This window comes from Meleagris gallopavo, chromosome 17 (assembly GCF_000146605.3).
Source record: "Meleagris gallopavo isolate NT-WF06-2002-E0010 breed Aviagen turkey brand Nicholas breeding stock chromosome 17, Turkey_5.1, whole genome shotgun sequence".
Lineage (NCBI taxonomy): Eukaryota > Metazoa > Chordata > Aves > Galliformes > Phasianidae > Meleagris > Meleagris gallopavo.
Genome location: NC_015027.2, coordinates 7,237,368 through 7,259,699, shown reverse-complemented (window position 1 = coordinate 7,259,699; position 22,332 = coordinate 7,237,368). Strand labels below are relative to the sequence as shown.

At 41.1% G+C, this 22,332-nt stretch overlaps 1 protein-coding gene across 8 annotated transcripts in view; it reads left to right on the top strand.

The window, feature by feature from the left end:
* DEPDC5 (DEP domain containing 5, GATOR1 subcomplex subunit) overlaps positions 1 to 22,332 on the top strand; it is a 33,218-nt gene extending 10,886 nt beyond the window's left edge. Inside the window, exons 18-37 of one of the 8 annotated variants that reach the window (XM_010720277.2) lie at positions 549 to 618; positions 990 to 1,026; positions 1,762 to 1,882; positions 2,173 to 2,393; positions 3,917 to 4,120; positions 4,346 to 4,481; positions 6,048 to 6,145; positions 8,219 to 8,284; positions 9,579 to 9,735; positions 10,558 to 10,718; positions 11,782 to 11,899; positions 12,062 to 12,229; positions 13,117 to 13,336; positions 14,219 to 14,352; positions 15,125 to 15,233; positions 17,889 to 17,951; positions 19,512 to 19,663; positions 20,414 to 20,491; positions 20,942 to 21,074; positions 22,054 to 22,332. In XM_010720277.2, the coding sequence (XP_010718579.1) occupies positions 549 to 618; positions 990 to 1,026; positions 1,762 to 1,882; positions 2,173 to 2,393; positions 3,917 to 4,120; positions 4,346 to 4,481; positions 6,048 to 6,145; positions 8,219 to 8,284; positions 9,579 to 9,735; positions 10,558 to 10,718; positions 11,782 to 11,899; positions 12,062 to 12,229; positions 13,117 to 13,336; positions 14,219 to 14,352; positions 15,125 to 15,233; positions 17,889 to 17,951; positions 19,512 to 19,663; positions 20,414 to 20,491; positions 20,942 to 21,074; positions 22,054 to 22,224 (2,617 nt within the window). In that variant the 3' untranslated portion in view covers positions 22,225 to 22,332. Of the gene's footprint in view, positions 1 to 548; positions 619 to 989; positions 1,027 to 1,761; positions 1,883 to 2,169; positions 2,394 to 3,916; positions 4,121 to 4,345; positions 4,482 to 6,047; positions 6,146 to 8,218; positions 8,285 to 9,551; positions 9,736 to 10,557; positions 10,719 to 11,781; positions 11,900 to 12,061; positions 12,230 to 13,116; positions 13,337 to 14,218; positions 14,353 to 15,124; positions 15,234 to 17,888; positions 17,952 to 19,511; positions 19,664 to 20,413; positions 20,492 to 20,941; positions 21,075 to 22,053 lie in introns of all 8 variants that reach the window. The other 7 variants (XM_010720275.2, XM_010720276.2, XM_010720273.2 and 4 more) reach the window with 7 other exon arrangements.

Below are 22,332 nucleotides of genomic sequence, written 5' to 3'. Positions count from 1 at the left end.
AACCATTCAAGCGTTGTGTATATCCAGTCTTTTCAAGTAGCTGGAAGGCACTTGGTCCTTTCCTTAGATGAAAGAGCTGTTTGATGGCTTATAACAGGGCAGGATTTAAAAGATTCAGGTGATAAGAACAGATCTTAAAGAATAATTACCACAACTGGGAGGAGATCCTTAGTTTTCAAGCAGTTCATGTGATCATTACTGTCATGTAAATTAGGGAAAGAATCATGTGAACTGTGCAGTACTCCATAGACAGTGAAAGCTGATATCTTCTGTAGAAAGAAGGAAACAAACTGGGGAATGCAGACTTTAATACATTAAGAGGAGGTCAAGACTGAGATTATATGAAATTCTAAGGCTGGTCTTTAAGGAAAAAAGTAGTTTCTCTCTCCTTAACCATCTGCCGGTGTTTTTCAGATGTTGTCTTAAGCAAAGAGAGATAAACCCTTTTTTTCCCTCAAATAATTGGCTCAAATTCATAGGTTGTCTGCTATGTGGTTGTGCAACTATGTTCAGTTCCTAGAAGACAGCTGAACTATCCTGTCTTTCAGTTTCTACACATCCAAAAGCCAGCTTCAGTGTAACAGCTTCACTCCACGGATCAAACTGGCAGGAAGAAAAGTAGGTATCTTTCTGATTATCTGTCAGAAATCATCTCTCAGCCAAGCATCCAATCCTAGCAATGTTAATATTGGAACAGTAGTCACTACATTTCTTTGTTTGAAAGACATTGCAAACAAATCTGTAAATGGATGTTGTAGGGATTGTGCATGAGGGACTAGTTTGTTGGGATCAGTCCATCCTAGGATTAACCTAGGTGAGAAATGCTTTGTACTTTATATAATATAGTCTTTTATACTTCTGACATGGTATGGCTGCTTCAGTGAGCTTGAATATGATGCTTTATCACACTGGGGTATTTCCTTACAATATGCTGACTGTTGTTTTTTTCCTTATTTCTTCCTTCACAACTCCTTTGTTGGACCCTCCAGCCAATGACTGAGAAAACAAAAAATAGCCGAGATGCCTGTGAGTAATCCTCTTCTGGAATGATCTATCACACTGTCTCCCTAACTAACAAACAGCTGTAGTAAGACTGACATTAACAGCAAAAACATTTCTGATGAGATGCTGGAAGGGACAATTATTGCAGAAGAACTTGAAAAGCACACAGCTGTTACCCAGGATGTTAATATATGATTTGCATTCTAGACAAATAACTACAATGGAGGGAGGCAGCAGTTTCTGTCCTAGGTGCCTGTCACTGGCTAGAGAAATAGGTGGGCCAGGCTGTGTTTGCACTGCCATTCATGAGAAGTGCACAGGACTACATTTGCTGGCTTGAGGTGCTGTCAGTGATATGGCCATAGAATTGCAGTGGAAGAAGCCTGCATTCTGCTAATACCACCTAATTTCAGGAATATGTGTTCTAAAAGAGAAGTTGTCATTTCTTGCAAAGATGGTTTTAAAATATGCACTTCTCTCTTGAAGTGATCCGAGGCATCTGTTTATACAAGAATTGGTTTATTGAGTACTTAATCCCTTGGCTGTATGTGGGAAAGATACTGGGGCCTTAGCAACTCAGATTCAGAGGCACAGACATTGATGACTGAGTGAGCATCCTTTCCAGCTCTTCTGCTCATCATTTTTACACGCAGTTTCTTTTGGAAGAGCTGTTTCTTAGAGGTGTGAGTTGGATGCTTCTGCCCTGCAGTTCTTGAGCATTCTTGAAGGCGGTTCCAGAACTGTATGATTTTATTTCAGCATTAGGAGCTCCAAAAGATGCTGAGAACGCCCTGCCCATCCAGGTTGATTATGATGGCTATGATGCCCAGGTGTTCAGACTACCAGGTCCATCCAGAGCTCAGCGCTGCACCACTTTTAGGTAAGAGGACTGTGAGTGTACCAGTTTGAGAGCAGTGATGTTCTGGTGTGTTTCTTGATGCATAATGTACTTGGAGAAATATGGGGAGAGTGTGAGCTTACTGCATAATGCACCAAGTATTCTGTATCCAAATAGCCGAAACGTAGAGGTAGCTTCCTTTTAGTCGTCTTTTTTTTGCACTCAACTGTTGAGTCTTTTACATGACTTGAGCTTGTTCAAGCCCCTTTATAATTCTGGAATGAATTCTCCCTTTTTTCTTATTACTGCACGTAACTATTTCTTTTCAGCAGATCCGTGAGGGAGAGAGAAAGTCGTACCAGAAAGAGCTCTAGTTCCTATGATGTCTCATGCAGCCCTTCTCTGCAGAGCCGCACGCTGCCCCCAGAGGAGGTGAGGAGCCAGGCTTCTGATGACAGCTCACTGGGCAAGATCTCCAACATCCTGATGATCCCACGACCTCACCTGCATCAGTATGAAGTCAGCAGCTCTTTGGGCTATACCAGCACCAGAGGTCAGCCTGAGGCAGATGGAAAATACCTTAGGTGGTGAGGGGAAAGAGAAAATCAAAGGTCACGTTGGTCTGCCAGGTCAACACAGGGAAAATGTGCTCACTCTGGCAGTCGTGATACAGCTTTTATGTGTTCCAGCTATGTCTGGGTATGCATTCTCTCTTTATCCTTGTCCATTTCCATTGCATTTCTTTAATTGGCTTGTCCTAAATAGAAGTGTCCCGATACTGATGTGTTCTTTTCCCTTGCCTATTGCTTCCTTAATATTTGACTATTCTCCTGTGCCTATCTGCAAATGTGGACATACACAAGTAAATTTTTATCATCCAGGTCACCTGTAATCTGTGAAATGAGAGCTGGCCTTAGTAATGAGCCCTGGGGGACCCTGCTTGTAACTTCTCTCTATGGTAGTTACTATTGTTAAGAGTCACTTTCTGAGTCCTTCCTTGTGACAGTACTGCTGAGCTGTCTCAGTGTGTTAGCAGTGATGACAGTCGCCCCTTTTTTTACTCTTCTAACTTAATTTTGTTCTTAGTATGTGATAGCTTCATAAGCCCACTTCTGGGTAAATTGCATTCCCCCTGCAATTGCTTGATCAGTAGAATTCTGTCCCTGAAGGCTCTCCATGCTTTTATTTTTCATTTATTTCTGTCTGATAATTTGCCTTCCTATAGGAATAGGATTTACTGGTGTGGACCTGCTATCACATAGGGAACTTTATGTCTCATTTACCTTTTCACGCATTCTCCCCCTTCTGTCAGTTAATGTAAAGATAGATACTCTTGTATTTTTGTTACTCCTTTAGTCTGAAGGGTGGTGTTGTGGCTCAGCTGAGGACGTGCACTGCTTGGGGATGTGTGTAGAACAGGATGGGGAAGGAATGATCAGAGTAACTGGAATTTTTCACATGTTCTGATAAGCAATGTACAGTGCTAAATAAGACTATCCCTTCTCTTGGAGTTTTCTGGTTGTTGAACAGGGCAAATGCTACTTAATCATCTAGTTTGTTCCTCCTATTCCTAAATAACTGCATTTATGTTCTACCTTGAAGAGTAATGACTACCTGCTAGCTTGCTGAGATCTTGTGTCCCAGTGTCTTCTGGAAATAATTTCGTATTTAAGTGGCCAAATCTGAACGTTTCAGAAAATGTATACGTTACTCACTTGTGGCTTCTGCTGTGTCTTTGTGCTCATCTTGAAGTTTTTTGTATGTCTTTTCAGTCTTTTGCTTTGTTTCCTCAGGAATTCTCAAAGCTCTGAGTAATTTTTCATAGTTGACTTAGCATAGTTGGCTTTATTGAGTATAAAGTGACACTATACAGAAATGCTGTAATGGCAAGCGAAACTGTACCCTTTCTTGTTTGTTGCAACTTACAGACTAGATTGAAATTGATTTCAGCATCTCTCCCTGCTTATTCCTCAGCTCTCCTTGTTCCCACTTACCCTGGGGGGTCTTTATGTACTGTAGCAAATCGCTTTCTTTTACTGGGCTGATCTCACACTGACTTTAAGTTGTGCTTTCTAGATGTCCTTGAGAACATGCTGGAGTCTCAGCAACGTGACTCCAGTGCCCCAGGGAGGTTCCATGTTGGCAGTGCAGAATCCATGCTACACATTCGGCCTGGGGGATACACACCCCAGAGAGCACTGATCAATCCATTTGCTCCATCACGCATGCCCATGAAGCTTACATCTAACAGGAGGCGCTGGATGCACACTTTTCCTGTGGGTAAGTCTGTTTCATAGCATGTTACACAGCTAGGAATTTTCTTCTTCATCCAACAAGGGAACCAGTGTGAAATCTGGTGACTTGAAGTACTCTGGTGTAACAGAGGCTGTGCTAGGTGTATGGACTTGTTAAAGCAGAGGTGTTGGCAAAAGGAGTATGAGTGAATGAAAACAAATGAAGAATCAAGGCAGATGAAGTGAATTAATGATCAAACTGTAACTGTAGGTCCATCAGGAGAAGCTATCCAAATTCATCACCAAACTCGACAGAATATGGCAGAAATGCAGGACAGTGGGCAGCAGGATTTGACACACTCCTCTGCTGAGCTGCTGGAGCTGGCTTATCACGAGGCAGCTGGCAGGTGAGGTCCTCAGGATGGATCTGGGTACTCTTTGCAGTAACATCCTTTTCCATTAAAATTCTCTCTATGTTATAGGCTGTCATCTGAAAGTTTAATAATGTGCTGCATCAAATGCAGCATGTACTTCTATTTTGGCTCTTCTGGCAAGTCTGGAAATGGTTTACCTACTCGAGCTTGGGGAAGACAGTAGCTTATCACAGTTTGCAATGCATGAGCAATACAAAGCATTATTAATGGATTCATTCAAATTTGGATTATTAGAGACTGTGTTTAACTCTTGATTCCTTATCCCAGTAGCTGAGACTCATGCCAGAACAGAACATTTTTAAGGATAAGACATAGCTTTGCCTCCCAGTAACTGCTGAACACTTCCAGACCTGTCCATTCATTCCTGTATTCCCTGTGCTCATGAGAAGCCACGATAAACATCAGGAGTGGATTGCAAATGAAAGTACATGTGTTCTCAAAACAATTTTTTCTTAAAAAACAAGCTTTGGTCAGTGTTGGGAATCTGTATTGACTGTTGGCTGTGAGAAGTGAGATCCCAGCGTCACAGGATATGGTTTGGTAGTGGGGAAGCTGATTTTACAGTGAGAGAAATTAGGTCCTTCACTAGATGTAAGCCATTTATCAAGCTGCACAGTTACTCTCCAATCTCCAGATATTCTCTTACCTGGTGTTTGCCTGGTAATTCTTTTATTGAAGACGTTTTGTCTGTCTTTCACTCTATGCTTATTAAATATTGTTTATGAAAAAACCATTTTGGTATCCTAGACAACTCAGAATTGCCAATAATAATTTATCAATAATTTTGATATTTTTCCTCTTGCCTGTAGAAGTTTGTGTTCCATATTGTTTCAGAATGTGCAAGGTGAGGAGCACATGCTATCCTCTGCCTTCTGAATTTTCAGGGTTTTTATTCCCGTGCTGCCTTTGAACAGTCCTTCAGGAAACTTCAGTCTAGTTTTCTTTCAAGCATTTTTCATTTCTTTTGTAGGGAGGTTGTTATCCTGGCTTACATTGTGTGCTATCCTTTGGCATACTCTCACCCCTTTGTGTGTTGCATAATTTTTACATTATATCATCCTCACAGTCTTTGTGCCATAATTCTACTGTAAATAAAAGATTATTGCCTTCTTATTACTTCATAATGTTTTAAAATTTCTGATCTTAACACTCATGTCTCGTGCTGTCTTATTCTTGATAGTACTTTCTTTGAATCTTTTCATGGTCTCTGTGGATGACACACTCATCCAAAGCAATTTCCTTAGTCTGGAATGCTGACTTTCTGGGCTGTGAAATCAGATTCAGTAAAAACTAAGTTTTTTCTCTGGGGGAGGCGTATGTGCATCTCTAGCTCTCTACCATTCTGTGAAGACAGTGCACTGGTTATTGCTCAGTACTGTTTTTTGTGCCTGCTGCCATCTCTGCAAACATCATTAGGAGGAGCACGGTTGTGAGAGCTCAGTTAGGATGGCAGGCTGGTTGCTGGTAATTAAAAGCATGGAATGTCATGAGTGTGGCAAGTATTTGTGCTGAAATACAGGCTGCTTTGGTTTTCTCTAGGCACAGCACTTCTCGGCATCCAGGTGACGGTGCCTCCTTCCTGAGCTTCAGTGGCACAGAGGAGTATTCCAACGGTCTGGCTGGCAGCAATGGTGCAGGTATAACACAGCAGTGGCAGAGCTTTGTGTTTGGGACAGGGCCCTTATCGACAGCAACAGTAGTGCAGCCAGGAAGCATGGGAAGTAGGTGAACCAGGCATTACACATAAAAGAACCAACAATAGAAGAAACCATTTCCAACTCTGAGGAAATGCATCTTTTTTGATGTATCTCTACTTTCTAGTTCTATATTATAAACCTCAGAATGAAAAGCTGCTCATTGTTGGCATACCATAAACTCTCAGGCAGTAGCTTAGTTCTGTAGTAGCAAAGCACTGATGAGTGGACACAAAAAAAATAACTAAATATACACTGGATTTGTTCAGAGCTCTTTTTCCGTGTGTGGTTTCCTTTAGATATCATTATTTGCAGTAACAAATTCGAGCATTTCTATTCCATCAGCTTGTATCTTTAAAAACAATAAAGTTTGTCATATCAGGGTTTTGAGAGGATCTGTAAAGCTGCAGCTCTGTTGTGCATGGAAGATTCTGGAATTTAGTACTTTCTGGCATTTCTTCTTGTTACTTAGCAAAGCACTTTCTCCAGATTTTAAGCACTCAGAACACAGTGCTGCTCACACCAAATGTTACTCACATAGCCCAAAATATTTAATCACATTTTAAAGAGTAGGCTCATGTCTGTGCTTTCAGTTGAAGATTAATGCTGTGTTTCTTACCCTACCCAGAGACCTGCCTTAGTAGAAATTGTTCTGGTTTGTTTGTGGATTTTTTTTTTAGTCCTGTAACTGGATTAATATGTCCCAGTAGCATTTGGTTGTGTTGCCTGACTATATATATATATATATATATCTTTTGATTTTAGGCACATTCTTTTCAGATAGGTTACATGGAATTTTTAATTTATCTTTTGTCCTATAACTTTCAGAACTTAAAAAATTTAAAAAAAAAAAAAAAAAATCTTCAAATTGGTATTAAAAAAAAGTTCACCCTTTGAAATTGCATTTGACTAAAAACAATTATGTTTTTCCCCTATGGTCACACATTGCAGAGTCGTGAGGGTGTTTTGTTAGCAGGCTTAGTTTTCATGTTTGTCTTGTCCTGTTCATGTAGCTGCATTGAAAGTGATTTCCATTATTTCCTTCTTTAGGTTTCATTTGAACTGATTTCATTTTTGTCCTTTGCTTTTTCTGCATTCCAGATAGCAATTGCCAGAACAAAGTCTAAGCTGCATTTCAGCTGCTGGATATAATTTGCTGGATGTACTGTTAAACAACAAACATCCTTGCATTTTATAGAAACATTTCATGGCTGTAGGTTGGACATAAATCATGTATGTGGTGGAGGTTGATCTGTGTCTGTCTTTATGAAAGTCATTATGGGTGCCTTCCCTGACTGAACCCCCTCAGCCATCTGTGGCTGCTGTAGTGTGACTCAGTGATTTGACTTATGTTTCTCCCTTATGGTTTAAGTCATCTATGAAACAGAACACTTATTTTTTTTTTATTTCCAAAAATATGATTTCTCAGTGAATCCAATCTCCTTTGCTGCCCACAGCATGTTTTGCTGCAATGTGTGCTTCACAGTAAAGAACTGCTGCATCTGTTTACACTGACATTCAGTATGGTGTCTCTGTTATCCAGCAGGTGGTAGATGTTGTTCAGAGCAAATAAATCTTGTTGCAATTCCCTAGCTAGGTGGCAGATGGCATCAGTGGAGCTGATGAAAGATGAATGCCAGTTTGAGCCATCTCTGCTGTTTTAGCAGCATCATAATGGAAGCAGATAACCATCCTTTCTGTTAGTAAATGCTATTTAGAATAACAGGTATGATGTTGGTATCAATTTCCTGGATGCATCTGTTCTAAGTCAGGTTTTTTTAATTGTTCCTTTAAATGCTTGTGGCCTTTAAAACTGCCCGTAATTAATACTTCGGGCTTATTTAGAGTCACTGAACACTTGATACTGGAATTTTACATGACTCGTTTTCTCCCCATTAGTTGTCTTGGTATATATCTTTTTTTTTTTTTTTTTTGCTATGCAGAATCCTGAGCTCTTTAAAGGGCATGACGTGTAATATTTTAAAAAGTGAAAATATGTATTTTTCTTTCTTATAGGGATGAACCTCAAAACTCAGAACAAGGATTCATCAGAAGATGCTGTCTCTAACTCTCCAGATCCAAGTAAGCAGGAGGAAGGTTTTGGAAAGAATTGAAATAGATGTGAAGATTGAGAGGGAAATGAATAGAGGAATAAGGAGGTGGTAGGCAAGAAACTTGAGGAGCCTGCTTGCCTTTTGGCAGTAGTTTTTTGTGCTGCTGTGTCAGGTTCTCCCTGTTCTGAGTGTCTCACTGATAGAAGTTCCACATCTCTGAATATATGAACTGTTCGTCATCTGTCTGAAATTCCTTTCTTACCACATGCTATTGTATTGAAACCTAAAGTGACTGAATTCTTATCTGCTTCTCAATATGACAGGCTCACTTGGCACAGCCAAATGAAGCAGAAGTAGCACAGTCAGTTTCTGAGTTTGGTATCATTTAGTGAGAATTGTGTACCTTAGTCTAATACAGAAACAAGCACATGACTGCTCAAGAAAACATCTTTATAGCAGATCTTTGTAATTTCCTTCTGCAGTGTTCTTCCCATTAACATCTCCGTAGTAAAATAATTTTATAAGACCTCTGTGAGAAGAACTAGTAGTTGGCCCAGTGCCTTGTTACATATTGCTCGAGGCAGGGTAAAAAATAGTGCAGTAATGAACTGGTGATATGATTTGGTTAGCTTTGGCTTTTCAGTGCCTAGTTTTAGATCTCTGTAATCTTGAATCTGCAACATAACTCCAGAAGATGTGTGGGAAAGGATTCTTTCCAAGTTAATATTTTTCTGGTCTTCCTCTGGATCTGTCTTCTGTTTTTATAACTGTAGAAATACTCCCTTTTGTGCTGCTATACTATTCCAAAAGGAGGCTGGTCTGTCATTCTTTGTCTGCTCATCCCCAACTCCTTCTGCAGTTATCTGGGATGCAAAGCTGGTCTGATTTTTCTTGCTCAGACTTGGAATGTTCTCCTATTTTATTAATAACTTGTAAATGCACCCAACTTGCTGTAATTTTGGCAGAGCAGTGACTATTTTGGCTTTAGCTTTCAATCAGTAGAAAATTAAATGCATTAACTTTGATTGCTGTTTGCATGATGGGATTGAATTAGCACGTGGCACTGCATTGTTTAACAAACTGTCTCTTTCTCTCCCTCCCTTCTTCCTCTCTCACTTTCCTTTTCCCTCCCCACTCCATCCCCTTTTTGTTCCTGTTGTCTTGATGCCAACTCCACACTTGTCCTTCATTCTTAACACTCCTCTTCACATACTTCCATCTCCTTCCGCACCCAATTTTTTCGTGGGTGACCATATATGCCCTGATTGTCTCCCCACAATGATGCAACGAGGCAGTTCTGACACTGTCTGCTCCCCCCGTAGTGCCAGGCTTCTGTTGTACAGTTGGAGTGGACTGGAAATCTCTCACTACTCCGGCATGTCTCCCTCTTACCACCGACTACTTCCCCGACCGCCAGAGCCTGCAGAACGATTACACTGAGGGCTGCTACGATCTCCTCCCAGAAGCTGACATGGACAGGTTTGGCCAGCACCTTTTCTGTCAAGTGTTTTGCATTGAATCCGAGGTGCTTCACAAACACAGTTGATGGGAGAGGAATGCTTTGCAGTTTATACAGGAGAAAAATGAGCTGCTGATATCACTAGCAGCAAAGTACTTGGATTTTTCTCATTTCAGTGGTAATTTTGCACCTTTTCTGATGTTGCCATCTGACAATATTATGTTCTGTGCTTTTTTAGGAATGGTTTGCTTACAAAGTTCTACTTCAAAAAATAACAAAAACCACCAGAAGAACCAAAAGAAGAAATATCCCTTTAGAGCAGGAGGGCAAAGATCAAGAGAGGAAGTAGTTGTAGTAGCACAGCGTAGTGATGCTGAGTCTCTCATCATCCCAGCTGCTGAGTGGTGTTTGAACTGCCTTTAAATCTTTCTCTGCTCCTGAATTCCTGCTGTGGGGAAGAGTGGAGCATTGCCTGCCCACCGGCAGTCTGAGTTCTGCTGAACATGTACAGTCTGTACTGAGATTCTCTGGAAAGTGCTGTAAAAAATGATCTTTGTATTTATTGGAAGTTGTAAGCAAATCTTTTGGACATTTTGTCTGGTACTGGTTTAAAATGAGCTTTCACAGATGCTGGTATTAAGTATTGCCAGGCAGCTAATCATCACCTGTTTACAACAGGATGCATTTTCTCTCCACTTCCTGCAGGTTGCTTTCACAGGCAGAGTGCTTCACTTGCAGAGAGCCCAGTGTGGGAATAAGTCCTCAATTAGGAAACACAGAGCTAAGAATAGGTGTGTGCTCAGCTTCCTTATTCTGCTCTCCTTCTTAACCTTTGTGTTCAGGAGAGATGAGGAAGGAGTGCAGATGACAGCCCAGCAGGTGTTTGAGGAGTTTATTTGTCAGCGTCTCATGCAAGGCTATCAAATTATTGTGCAATCTAAACCACAGAAGCCAGCCACAACTGTGCCACCCCCGCTCAGCAGCAGTCCCCTTTACAGTCGAGGTGGGTGACTTTGGATTGAAAATGAAGTCTTTCTGTCTCTCTCTGCTTCTGCCAGTGCCAGTAACATCCGTGAATCGAACATAGATATTCCTTGAAACCATTGTCATTTTTTTTGTGTGTGTTTCAGTTTCTTTGTTGTTGTTGGTTTGGGGTTGGTTTCTTTCTGTTACATGAAAAAAGTTTGGTGGGGGAGAGCCTGATTTGGGGCAGCACAAATAGCTCAGGTGCTCTGTGAAGGAAAACCCACAGGATTTTTGGAACACAGTAAGAAGCTGGCCTCATTTTCATGATGGTGAACCTAGGTTTAATATGGCCTGGGTGTACTTTGGGTGAATGTATCTTAACCACAATTCATATGGTTATAAGGCAGGCACATCTCTGTTAGATGACAGACTGGAAACTACAAAACTTATGCATCTGAAAGTTAATCTAGCAGTGTTTTTCCACTTTATAATAGCTGTGAAAGTCCCAGGCAGAGAAGTGAAGCTTTATTATCCTGAAACCAGGTGTCAGCTAAACCTAGTTACATTACAGAAGACTGGGAGTGGGATGAGACAGTCTCATATTCAGTGGAGAGAATCTGACTTACTGTTTGACTTTAGACTTCTTTCTGAATATTCTTCAGGCAAGAGTGATACAGTGTCCATAGAGCAGGGAATACACAAGGTGTAATTGTTTTTCACTGATTTGTAATGTTGAGTTTAAGTGATGATTTCCAGAAATGAAGGACAGAGAGGAAGGGAAAGTGGAGCCCAGCTTTACAATTGTAGCCACCAGTTTCTCAGCACTTCATGTTGTTTGTTTTCTCCTTGTCCTGCCTAAAGAAAATCTATTTTGATGATGTATGTATTGTTAATATTGTAACTGAAGAAATGGCTTCACAAGCTGCAAGAACAAAAGGTTCATTCTGCAGATGTCCCTGAAAAAGGTGGAAGGTGTCTTTTGAGTTTGTCTGAATTCAGAAATCTGTCTCTGGAGTCTTTTTCTATAGGTCCAGTTTGTTTATAAAGTTTTGGATATTGCAGTAAGCTAAAAGGGCCTGTGCTTTGATTTTTACCACTAGGCCTTGTTTCAAGAAATCGACCTGAAGAAGAAGATCAGTACTGGCTGAGCATGGGCCGTACTTTCCACAAAGTGACATTAAAAGACAAAATTATTACTGTGACTCGATATCTGCCCAAGTGAGTATCTCTGGTTGAGCAGTTTGTTAATGTGCAGATGAACGTGCTTCTCCAGCTGCCTGTACTTAAAAGGAATGTACTGTGAAGCCTTCTGTCCCTTTAGAAGAAAGGGAAGCACTGCTGTTGATAATGCCAAGATTAAAGTTGTGTTGTATTTTTTAGGTATCCATATGAATCTGCTCAGATAAACTACACTTACAGCTTGTGCCCCTCTCACTCTGACTCTGAATTTGTCTCTTGCTGGGTAGAGTTTTCCCACGAGAGATTAGAAGAGTACAAGTGGAATTACTTGGATCAGTATATCTGCTCTGCTGGCTCAGAGGACTTCAGGTGAGATCTCCTTTTCCATCCAGATTGTTCTGCGTCCTGATTTCTTTTCCATTCTGACCTCAAATTTCTTCAAATAAGTTCAACCTACAAATGCTCAGTACACCAGGAGAGTAGCTGACCTGCTTTCACTGTGCTGCAGACCTCTCTTACTGCTATGGGAATCTTACTCAGCGCTTCTGTTGCATTATCTGGTCTTTGATACAAAATCTTGGTAGTAAAACTCAGCACAAACTTTTACTTCTCTGCCACAGATGCAAAAAAGCATGTGTGCTTTCTGTACTCTGCAGATGCTTTTCTTGGCTTCTTACTCATTTCTGGATCCGACTCAGAACTCCCATTCAGCTCTGTATCTGTTGGATTCTTGCTCGAATCGTAGACTTAGCTTTATTCCTACTTATAAACTATGTAGAATGGAGCTTCTGATTAGTGATGTGGGATATCTTTGTTAGTGTCAATAGCTTCTTTGATACTTTCTCTTCACAAGACCAGTGTTTCTGTATCCTTACTATATCCTTATGTAGCAAGTGCTATTTCCAAAGCACTTGCTGCTGTGAAGTATACCACAGGCATTCCTTTTTTGTAGTTTATTTTTTGGGGGCAAAAGCCTTTGTAGCCTACCTTTTATAGATCAGAAAATATTTCCCTGTGATACAGTTCATTCTGAGGATGGCCTTGATTTTTCTTCTCATTCAGTCTTTTTAGTGTGATGGAATACTTCCCAGTGGCATTCATTTTGCTGACCACTTCATGTCTACCTTCAATCACACACAGATAACAGAATGAGATGCTTACTTTATTGAAATTTACAGCTGATAGATTTACTTACTGTAGAATCCTTCATAGGAAGCTTTGCTGAACTTTCATGTCTTCCACCTTCCTTCCTTCAGCCTTATTGAATCACTGAAATTTTGGAGGACTCGCTTTCTCCTTCTGCCTGCCTGCATCAGTGCCACAAAGCGTATTATGGAGGGAGAAGTGCACTGTGATGTGTATGGAGACAAGCCCCGTTCTGATGAGGAGGAGTGGCAGCTCCTAGATGGGTTCATTCGCTTTGTGGAAGGTTTGAACCGCATTCGTCGCCGCCATCGATCCGATCGAATGATTCGAGTGAGTCAGCTTCTGGTTGGGTGAGAAGATGGAGGCATATCTTATAGTTCTTTCCCTTCCTTTGAGTTTCTCTGCATAGTCTAATGAAGCATTAGCAGAAATAGCTGAGACAATCCCAAACAGGTGAATGAGCATATATCTGGATATACAGCACAGTGCCATGCTGGATGACATATTTCAAACATAAAACAGTGTGGTCTTATTAGCACCTTGCTGCTATTCAACTGATTAATTTAATTAAGTTTGCCTGGAAGGGGTACCATGTACTGCTGTGGCTGGGAACAGAATTGGAACTGTCAGCTCATTCAGTGAGAAGCCAAGCTCTTCTGCATGGCATACCTTGGCTGCAGCCAGCTGTTCTGCCTATACCATAAGCCTGGTGCCACCCATTTGAAAGTGCACATTGCTTTGTGCTGTGGTTGTGGTTAACCTGGACGCACTGCAGCTTGTGATGGAGATCATTGGTGAAAAGAGAGCTGTGAAAGAGGGAGGCTGCAAACTTCTGTCTGAGTTGGATGTGTGTTACAGACTTAGAAAAAGGATTGAGAAAAGAGAACCATATAGATGAATACCTAGTAAACAGTAATTTTAAAAGGACTGTGAGAAACTGGCTAATGCGTATTAAGTTCTCTTTAAATTCACTTGCTGAATGGAGTGGTTTATTTCAGAGCAAAGCCACTTTGTTACCAGGACAATATATGTTTTATTTTGTCAACAGCATCCCTTCAAAAACATCAGGCTGGTCCATTTCTCATTTACTTGTAGTTTAGCTCCATTTTTAAAGCTTGATTAGTAAAGCCCTGCTGCCGTGAGATGCTGTGCTCTTGCTTACTAGTTAATCCTGGCTTGCTCAGGTCTGTGCTTTCATTTTTCCTCTGTTAGAAAGGGTCTGCCATGAAAGGCTTGCAGATTGCTGGTCCGCTCCCCACCCACTCTCTGGAGCAGCCTGGGCCTCCCATTGGGAAGAAAGGAACCTCAGCACTCTCAGCTCTGCTGGAGATGGAAGCCAGTCAGAAGTGAGTTTCTACAGTTAGGCTGTGTGAAAAAACGTAGGATATCTTTCATACATATCTTCCACCTGGACTGACTAAGGCAGACAGAGGAACTTTGTTTTGAAAAAGGGAGTGGTGTGGGATCTTGCTTCTCCACTAACCTTGTGGCAGAGCTCAGAGTGGCCTGGGCTTTTCCTGGAACTTCTTTCTATTATGTTTCTGTAGTACTTCTAGAATGAAGAGACTGAAAAGGAACAAGGAGACTCTAGAAGTGCAATCCATCACAAACCAGATGTGTCATCATTTCTGATTTGCCAGTACAGTTGTTCCAGTTAAGCTCATATAGATACATAAGTATACACATCTGTAGGGTAGGCTCAATGTAAATGTTGGGTAATGAATGTAGCCTAAAGAAAATATCTTGTTTGCACTGTTGACATTTATTGAAATGCCTCTGAAACTTCTGAGTTGTTTTTTTTTGGTACTGATCTAGAATGGTTCAAAGAAACCCAGAATGCCAATACCAGATATGCTGAAAACAATTTATAATACTTTTGCTGTCAGAAATAAGAGATTTTTATAGTTGTAATGGTAAGAAATTTGAGTAGGTTCGAGGAACTATTTTGTTTGTGTGGGGTAAAAAACATGAAGTACTTAAAAAATGTTGGATTGGCTTTGTGCTTCAGAGTGTGGAGAAGCAAACGTCTGAGAATACCGTAGCTCCCTTCCACAACACTTGTCTTCAGGCAGAACTGACAGTATTTGAACAAACTCTGAATTCCTGCCTTTGTTTTAGGAGTCTGGGGGAGCAGCAGGCAGCAATGCTTTCTGGGAAGAGCTCTGGGCAGCCTTCAGAGAGCGGGAGCATTGCTATCACACCCACCTACATGGACAGCCCTCGTAAGGTAAAACATTTTTAGTACTTTTTTTATTCCTACTATTTATTATTTGAGAAATTCTTAAGTAAAGAGGGCTGTTAGTTTAAGAACATGACTACCTCACCCCATGTTTTACTCTGTAATTCAGCAAGTGGTCCTGTGCCCAGGATGTGTGTGAGGGCATAAGGGAGAGTTTGGGGCACAACCATGCTCTAATTATTGCACACTGATGAAATCTCTGGGATGCTTATCTCAGCATTTGCTAAAGCTCTCTCGTGCTAATTTACATGGTGGTATTTGTTAATTAGCCCATTTCCTTTCCTGGCATTTCAGTCAGAGTTTCGTTTTAGATTAGACAGTACAGTGCAGTCCTACCCCTACATGGTGACTGTCTCACAGAGCAGACTTAAACTATGTGTGAAGCTTCAGTGGAATCTTAATAGCTGGAGCTCCAGATGCTTACTTCTGTTTGAGGAAAGTGTGTTCCTAGATCGTGAGTTTGATGTCTTTCCTGCACTAACTATACTCCAGGATGGAGAAGACTGTCATCTTGCTTTCTTCAGGCCCTTAAGTATATAGTACAGGCCCTATACTATTCCTCAGCCTTCCTGTGAACTGTGCTGCAAGGGCTCTGAGAGACAGAACCTCAACTTCAAGCCCAACTAGAAATAATTGATTATTTTTCTGTCTTATGGAATGAGAGTCTCTCAGCACGAATAACAAGGAACTGAATTGAGATACTACACTTAAAAATGTGATCTAGGTCTGACAGTTAGAAATGCTAAAAGAAAATGTTCTCTAATTCCCTACCATCAACCAACTAGATGCTTAACCATCTCTCTTCTTTTAGTATCTGTGTCTCTGTATTCAGCCTTCCTTGTCACTACCAGGGACAAGAATTGCAGCATTCTGGAGTCTGGGATACTGCTAGTTGAAATGATTGAGTAACTGTAGTCATCATAGTAGTAGGCACCTAATTGTAAAATGAGAGTGTTTCTAAAACAGCAGATGAGATCAGCAGGTCATCCTTGGCTTGGAAAAAGTAGGTGCAGAACTTGGCTTCAGAGGCATGTTTACAAAACTCCAGATGCTAATTTATGCTCTGTTTTGTTTTTTTTTTCCTGCTGTTTTGGGAAATCATAATCATCAAACTTCCCTTTTTAAATATGGAAATGATGAATGTTTCTTTCTACCACTGAACCTGGTGAAAATTTCATGTAGGACACAGAAAAGTGTGTGTGGAGTTGTTACGCATTGTCCTGGGCTCCATCAGAAGAGGGGTGGCCAGCAGGGGCAGGGAGGTGATTGTCCCCCTCTACTCTGCTCTTGTGAGGCCCCTTAAAAGAACTGCTCTTGTAAGGCCCCTCTTGTAAGCTGGAGTCTGCAGATTGGTGGGTTATGCTTGTCAGAAGGGTTCCACTGGACAGGTGGCCTTATCTGGCAACTTTGCAGGCACTTGGAAACATCAACAAGCGTGTGCCTTGTGTGTCCAGGACACACAGACCTGTTAGAGCTTGACAGCACAGGTATGTCTGTTTGCTGCCTAGAGACTTACAGCCCAAGTACTGACAAATTGTCACAGCTGTGTGCTCTGTCAGCAGCCACAGGAGCAAATCCTTTTCTGAGATACTGTTTAGCGCTGGAATTGTTCCAGATCAAAACTGAGCCACTGACTCCACCTCTTCTCTGTTTCAGAGTAGAACTGACAGGTCACTTCAGCCAGTTACTATACCATACATAGTTATTTAATGGTCTGCTGCAGAATCTCTTTGCTGAGTCTTTGCCCTAATGGATGTAGATTCCTGGCATTATCTCTGTGCTGTGTAAATTGCCAGCCATGAAGCCCTGGCATTGATTCTTTCCATGAAATGTTTCATTTGCATGTAAGCATCCTCTTAACTGCAAGATAGACAAAATATTTTACCTAGGGAACAGGATAAAGAATTGCAAATAGAGAATGAAAATGTAGTCGAGTTCCTCTGCATTGTCTTTTATGATAAGAAAATCTTGACATGTCTTTGAATAGCAGCAAAAGATACATTCATCTGGGGCTGGTTAGTAGGCAGGGAGCATAGCATAGGCAGTGCCTGTTTTGATTTTGCATGAAGTGTTAAATACAGTGTTTGGAAGATCTTTTGATGGATTTTTCTTCCTTTTTCTTTACACCATACCAGACCTGCATTTGACAGGAGCAGTATGCTTTCTGAAAAGAGCTTCTATGCCTCTCCCTCTGTATCGTTTGAATAACTGAGACCAGAAAAAAGCTGGCCTGCTGTGTATGTGTGTCATTACACATGGTTCTACAACTTCCTGTATCACTGTTTAACTTTGTGTTTGGGATGAAAACCCACTTACTCTAGAGTTCAAGTCTTTCTCTTACAAAAGTATGGAGGAAAGGCCACAGTTTTGAATTGGCTTCTGGTCAGTGTGGTTTTCAAAACTTTGGAAAAGCATCTGTGCTGAGGAAGAGCAATATCTTGGTACAGAGAGAGAAAGCAAGGGCATGTGTGTAACTCCCGATTCTCTGCATTCTGCTGCACCCGACGTTCCGGATCTGCTTGGGATTTACATTCTCCTCTTACTTTCTCTCTGTGGTTATTTTTGTACTTGCACAACTTTGTATTTGCTTCATCTCTTTGTTCCTGTTGCCATCAATGGGCCTACTTCCTCTGATGCCTTCAGGATGGGGCCTTCTTTATGGATTTTGTTCGCAGCCCTCGTTCAGCTTCAACTTTCTTCTCACAGGTTAGTTTTGAATGGGGTCTTGTCATCTCTGGCTTTTGGATTGAGGCAGTGGAGAGCATTGTTGTCTTGAGCTTGCAACTTGGCTAGTTTGCAGATCTGCTTGCTGAGAGATGCACAGTGTTAAAAGGGCAGAGTGACCAGTGGTGGAGGATGTGACTCTTTCCTTCTGCCGCTCAATATTTTTGGTGTGCTTTGGATATTCATGTGCCCTGCATTACTGTCCTTTGCATTATTGTCTTGTCAACTACTGAAGCTTCTCTTTGTGTTTCACCAAGTACTGCTTTTCCAACTTCCTTAGCTAAACAAAATGACAACAGCTTACTTACCCCGTTCTCGTCTGTGTTCCTTGTGTGATCTTTGACTGTGAGGGATCCAAATCAAATTGTGTCCTTGGGTTCTTAAAAAAAACTGAGGGCAGAAAATACTGTTTTCATCTCGATTTAAGAGCCATTGCGACAGAAGCTGTTTGTACACCTAACAGCAGTCAAGAGTTAGCAGTCATACAGTATAACAGTAGAAAATACCGCTGGTTGAAGTGAGCTCTGAGAAGGGAGAGTGGTTTTAGCTGAGTGTGGGGTCTGTAGATTCCATGTCAGCATTTGCCATTTCTGGGTGCTCAAAGAGGGACACCTCTTTGCAGCATGAGAGATCCTTGGGATGGAAGAAATGGAAAACAATGTGAAGAATTCTGGTCTCACTGTCAGACCTCTAAATCAGACTACCAGCTTTGTGATTTTTTTTTTTTAGCTGTGTTTGTGCTGTGGATTCATCATGGCAGATCAGCCCTCATATTTACACTAACTTGAGTTGCTTAGTTACTCTGCTGTTCGTATTCCTCTCCCCCACCTTTCTAGCTTTATATAATGTCTTTCCTGAGCCATACGTGTTAAAGACAGATGGCAGTTACAGCCTGTACTTTGCTGAATCTTTCATGTTCTTTCTGAAGAGATTTTATGTTAATTTTTGAACTATTCAGTCTACCGTGGAATAGTGCAAATGTTCCTGCAGGGGGAAAATGTTCTTGTTGTCTCAGTGACACAGGTGTGGGTGGCTGCCAACCAGCCTCCCAGTACTGCCTTAAGAAAGGAAGGAAAATGAACTGATTCCATGCATTATGAAACTTGAATTCTGTGTAGTACATCTGCGTATTTTTGTCTGAGAATTGAAAATGTTTTCTCTAACTGCTTATTAATTTCTCGTGGTGACTAAGTTTCCTGTTCTGTCCATTGCATGTTTATAATCACACTTACTCAAATTGAAAACGTCAGGTTGGGCCTGGGATTACTGATTTGTCAGTGGTTCTTTCAATACAGTTGTCAATCCTCATCTTTACCAGGGTCACTGTGGAATGCCAGCATAGGCAAATTTATGTTTGTCAGCAGCTCTGTGGTGGTAACAAAAGAAAGACTGCATTTATGCTTTCACTTGTTCTAGCTTTATAGTACTGCTTGTCATTAACAGAACTTAAGCTGAGATGGAAAATTGGGAGGGCAGGGGAAGAAAGGAAATGGAGGAAAGATTACATCGTAAATCTTGTAAATGTGTCTTTACTCCGTGCAGGTCTCTATAGATCAATCAGTTCCTGGAACCTCAGATGCCAATACATTGATAAATACAGGACAGTCAGCCGAGAGGGGCAGCACTCAGAGCTTGGGAAGTTCCCAGAGCACAACAGACCAAGGATATGTAACAGCTGGTGCTGCAGAGGGCAGGTAAGAGGAGCACAGTAGTGCTGCACAGTGGATCTGTGCAGTACATTCCTCCTTCAGGTGTTGTGGAATAGGCACTTAAACAAGATGAGAACAAGATGTGCTGTGTCTGTCAGCACTAGAAGGCACTTGTCACGAGACTCTTCCATGTGCAGAAAGAGTAGTAGTGAAAAATAAGCCTTGCAACCCAGTTTTCCAGAATTAAATGAACCAAGGCCTCATTGCTCCACTCCAAAAAGAGCTTTGTTCTCCCAGAAATGAAGGAATTCTGTGTCTGAAATCTGTTAGCAGAAGACCAGGCTTTGAACTGACATCACTGACATCTGTCTTCTGTCTGTTCAGCAAAGGGAGCCCTGCAGGCCTTATTGGGTGGAGTAGGTTGTAGAAATCCAAGAGGATCCAACCTGGAGGAAAGACACAAGGGAGGAAGCAACTTTAAAAATAAACTGTATTAACACCTGCTTCCTGTAGTTGTATATTAAAGTTAAAAATAATAAAAAAAAAAGACCAGTTTCAGAGTATTTGCTGTCATATGTCTTTGTCCCGTGTGTGTGAATTGGGTCACTGTAGCAATGACCTGACAGCCTCAGGGGGAGAAAGGGGTGTAATGCCTCTAGTTGTCCATGTTAAAATGAAGAAGGAAATAAATGTAACCAAGTCATTGTTCAGAAGAGAAATCACTATTTTTCTGAAGTTTGGAACCAATCTGGCAAGCTGCCCTGGTTTTTGAACATACGTCTATTTGCTTTGCAGCTCTCAGCAGTGCTCAGTAAGCTCTCTGACTTCCTCCTCCACCTTGATGGAGATTCTTGAAGCCATGAAACATCCTACGTAAGTGTTCAATTCAAATATGCTTAACATCTATCTCGAAGTTTTGTAAGTGGATGTGGGGCACGGCGTCACTTACAGGAGAGCCCCTGTCAGACGTGAAAGAGTTTTTCCAACTTCTCTTTGCTGTTCAGTTCCAATCTCTCCAGCAATGATCTTTAAACATTGAGGTACCAGCATTGCAGTACAGACTTCAGTTACTAGAGTTCCAGTCCTGCCAAAGTGAGAATTCTCAGAGAGGGTAACGCTGAAGTGCTGTCAATGTCATCTCTTTGTCTCATCACCCAAAACTAACAAAATGCCACTTTGGGGACATTGTGCACCTATTGTCTTCCATCTTCAGCTCTTTTTTCTTCTTTTTTTTTTTTCCCACCCAACAGTGATTTTTGTCTTAGTAATTAAACAGAATTGTTGAGCAGGCTGTGCTAATGTGTTTGACTTGCTGTGTTTCAGCACAGGGATCCAGCTGCTCTCTGAGCAGAAGGGCCTCTCTCCATCCTGTTTCATCAGTGCAGAAGTTGTGCATTGGTTGGTGAATAATGTGGAAGGTGTGCACACCCAAGCCATGGCGATTGACATAATGCAGGTAAGGGAACTGCCTCAGGGAGCAGAGAGGGCCAAAAACACCCCACTCTTTGAAGACAGTAGAATAGTGGAGGAAAGCACTGCACTAACTTCTGTTTCTTATTAAAATTCTGCTCTTGATAGGTACTGAAAAATGTGTTCAATAGAACACGAGGTCACGAAGACACTACTGAAAATAACTTTTACCAACATTTTCTGCACATCTGAGATGATAGATGCTAGTTGGTGATGGAAATTACAGTGAATACGCATTCCCTAGTGCTGCTTGATTTATATCTTAGCAAATAATCTTTTTCTCTTGAAAAGTTTGAATTTTTAGGATTCCATATCACAAAACAGCAGTGTGGTCTTCAGTAGTAATATATTATTATACCACTCATATATGTAGTGATAGTTCTGCATAAATCTCCAGTTAGCTACAAGTTACCATGGACTCTCCATTGTGCTGGAAACACAAAGCACCACAGTGTGGTGTTTTTGTCTTGTAGTAATTAGTTTGGTTAATTAAGTTGTTTGTATATTGATCATATACGATCAGCAACTGTCCTCTGTCTTAGGAATGCTGAAGTACATGCTGGTTGTGTTCATGAATCTGTCTTCCATATTGAGCTGTGTCTGGGCAGTGGCTGGAAATGTTTTGGAGCTCATTGCTCTACTGACATCCCATATCAATTAACGGAGAACCTAGAATGTTTCTGAACTCTTACCTCCCTGTAAATCCATCTGTAAATCCAGAGCATGATAATGGAGGAAGGCAGACATCTGTGGAAAGGTCAAATGCAATTTCTGCAGAAGATAAGGACTGGCACCTTTGCTGAATATCAAGAGATAACATTGCTGGTATTCTCCATAGGCACAGATCTGAACAAAAAGATGTCAGGGAGAAAACTGATTTTCAACTGTTCTTAATAACCTTTTGTGTAGCTAAAAGAATGACTTCTTTTCCACTGTGTTGTTTTGTTCTATTTTTTTTTGTTCAGAAAATGCTAGAAGAGCAGCTGATTGTCCATGCATCTGGAGAAGCTTTACGAACCTTTATTTATGGCTTTTATTTTTACAAGATTGTTGTGGACAAAGAACCTGACCGAGGTCAGAATTGTGTTACAAGGCATTCCTCATTATTCCTTTGCATAATTGCTAGCTGTACTTGATTCTTATGGGTGTTGCAGCAGAAATGCATTTTGGGAGCAACCAAAAAACACTGCTCTAAAGAGAATCGAGGAAATTTAGACTTTGGGAATGTTATTTAAAAAGAAAAA